Raw genomic sequence first — 2,638 nt, forward strand, 5'->3', positions numbered from 1 at the left:
TCTTAAGGGTGTTCACGGCTCTTCTTACTTATTCCCTCTCCCATTATTACATGGCTTCCTCCCCCACCGCACCTTCTAGCAACAAGGGGCAAACAACCCAAGAACATCTCCGTTCAAGATGCATTCCAAGATCATCCTGTTGCTCGGTGTTTGCGTCGCTGCCTCCATACTGCAGACGGCTGACGCACGCACTACCGGGCGCAACCCTCGTAAGCACGATCATGGGCATAGGCAGCACCACGGCCACGACCACCACAAAGACCATTCGCACTATAGTCGCCGCTTAGAAGACAAGGACAACAAGGACGACAAGGTCACGGAGTCATCCAAGTACACCAGTAGCTACGGCAAATACGATTATGGCTGCGACGACTATGGCCACGACGACTATGGTCACGACGACTATGGTCACGATGACTATGGTCATGATGACTACAAACGGAAGGGCCACGGCTACGACGACCATGACTACAAGGGCTATGGCGTTGGCTACAGCTACAGCTACAAGAGCTATGGCAAGGACTACGATGACTACAACGACGACTACTACGGCCACGGCAAAAACTACTACAGCTATGACAAGGGATACGGCAAGAAGGACTACGACTACTACCCTGACTACTACTCGTCGTACAGCGGTGGCTATGGTTATGATGGCTACTATAACAACGGATACTATCCCGATTCCTACTCGTCCCATGGCTACGGTGACAAAAATGGCTATGGATACTACCCAGATTACTACTCGTCCTATGGCTACCCTAGCTACGGTTACGGCTACGATCACGGCAACAGCTACGGCTATGGCAACCCCTCCTACGGTCTCGGATCCCCGGGATTCTTCGACTACGAGTCTGCTGCATCGGACGCTGGCACGGACAGCACTCCGAAGGAGCAGGGCTCGGACGCGGCCAAGAGTAAGTCGGAGAAGAAGGAAGACAAGCCCAACGTTGAGAAGAAGGAAAACAAGTCGAATGCCGCGAACAAGTCGAAGGGCAAATAAAGACGTGATCAGAGAAACATGAAGCGTGTGCAATACGTAGCGTTGGAAAGCAGAGGTAACAGTAGAAAATACAATGCCAATTAATGTGACGTGGTAAATGGTTTGAGTTTCGTTCGGACTCGTCCGTACAAATGGATTAAGTATTGCGTTCGGTTGAGGAACCGCGGACTCCTGTAAGATTTAATGACGTCTTTTTTTTATCCAAGTATCCAAATCCGAATGCCTTCACGCATGCCGAACACAAAGACGTGGACTTGAGATGCCATGTCAATCGGATTGGTGACGATGCAGGACGCGAGGTGGCGTGTCTTCTGGACGTAGTCGCGCATGGACATCTTGCCTTGTCGCAGAGCGAAGAACTCTGCGCGCACTCAGGACTCGTCTTGTGGAGGCTCGAAGGCGAGACGAAGATCACTCTGGAGGGCCTCCAGGGTGGAGAACGCATCGTTGTTGACGACCGGTTTGCCGAGTGCCCACTCCTTGGCTTTCCCGGCCAGTCGGGAAAGGAAGAAGTTAACTTTCGCTCCTTGCGCCTCGATCATCCTCGAGGCGATAGCGATGTCGATTTCGCGAAACCAGCGATTCAACGGAAGGCGATTCGCTCCTTCACCGGAGTAGGTTGACGTCTCCAACTTGACGATGTCATTCTTCGAGGAACGCGAGGGAGTTGTCGCTTGCGGATTCGCGTCGGCGAGCTCGCGTTCCATGAACTCTTGAGCTGCTTAGCGTTGTTGATCGGGAGTCGCTGAGCTCAGCAGCGACGCGACAACAGCCTCACCGGACACCGGCCGCAAGGCGGTGAAAGGCTTCCCACTCGACACGAGTGAGATGAGGGAAAGCAGCATGCTCCAGGGTCGACCCTGAAGCTTCAGACGTCTGGCCTTGGCTCATTGTGAACTTGGTCATGGGAAGGACTACAAAGTGCTACCAGGTGTAACGGGCCTAGAGTGTCCGTTATTAGCTTACACGTTATAATGAGGAAGCGTGTAAGTTCCACGATAGTGAATCCAAGTGCTTAGTCTGAATGAAAATCAATTCTGTTTTTATTTAGGTCCAGGGCAGCTTGCCCCGACCACTCAAATGCACGTCAACCCCTTATTGGCTGATAATGGGTCTGGCTCCCCATATATCAACCAATAGGATGGCGGCAGTTCAGCACACGCTAGCCGTGTGCTGCTGCACCTACTTTTGTAATATAAATCTACCTACTTATGTAATGGTGTGGCCCACTACACAAACACTCCCTGTGTGTACCTCACCAATCTCTACAATGGCTCTCTCAAAAAAATAAAGCCAGACGTGACGGAATGCCCGCGTCGATCAGGTACTACTTCGACACTACGTGTCGCCTCCAAGACAAGAATGTCACCGTGGCTTCTGCTCGCGGGACTTTCGACGCTATTCTGGAGGACTATCCGGAGATGAGCCATCACCTTGCACAAAACGCCTCCATTGTGCACGATCCTGTCTTCGAAGCAGCAATAACGAAGGTCCTTAACGACACCACAGGAGATTTGTCAACCAGAGAGATAGCTGCTATAAAGCAGTTTGAAGTTAAAACAGCCCCCCCCGTCTAGACGCATTGTACACGGCGAAATGGTCGACTACTACCACCAGATACAAGAGCGCAAGCGC

At 51.9% G+C, this 2,638-nt stretch overlaps 1 protein-coding gene and 1 pseudogene across 1 annotated transcript; both read left to right on the forward strand.

Moving 5' to 3' along the window:
• Positions 1-118: 118 nt before the first annotated feature.
• Positions 119-1,003, forward strand: PITG_23171 (M96 mating-specific protein, putative; the record flags this gene model as incomplete). Its single annotated transcript, XM_002895852.1, has 1 exon — positions 119-1,003. The coding sequence occupies one exon, from the start codon at positions 119-121 to the stop codon at positions 1,001-1,003; it is 885 nt and encodes a 294-aa protein (XP_002895898.1).
• A 1,307-nt stretch (positions 1,004-2,310) lies between these two features.
• PITG_19683 overlaps positions 2,311-2,638 on the forward strand; it is a pseudogene marked incomplete at both ends in the record, with an annotated part of 1,169 nt that continues 841 nt past the window's right edge.

The sequence above is a fragment of the Phytophthora infestans genome, genomic scaffold, assembly GCF_000142945.1.
Source record: "Phytophthora infestans T30-4 supercont1.127 genomic scaffold, whole genome shotgun sequence".
Classification (NCBI taxonomy): Eukaryota; Oomycota; class Peronosporomycetes; order Peronosporales; family Peronosporaceae; genus Phytophthora; species Phytophthora infestans.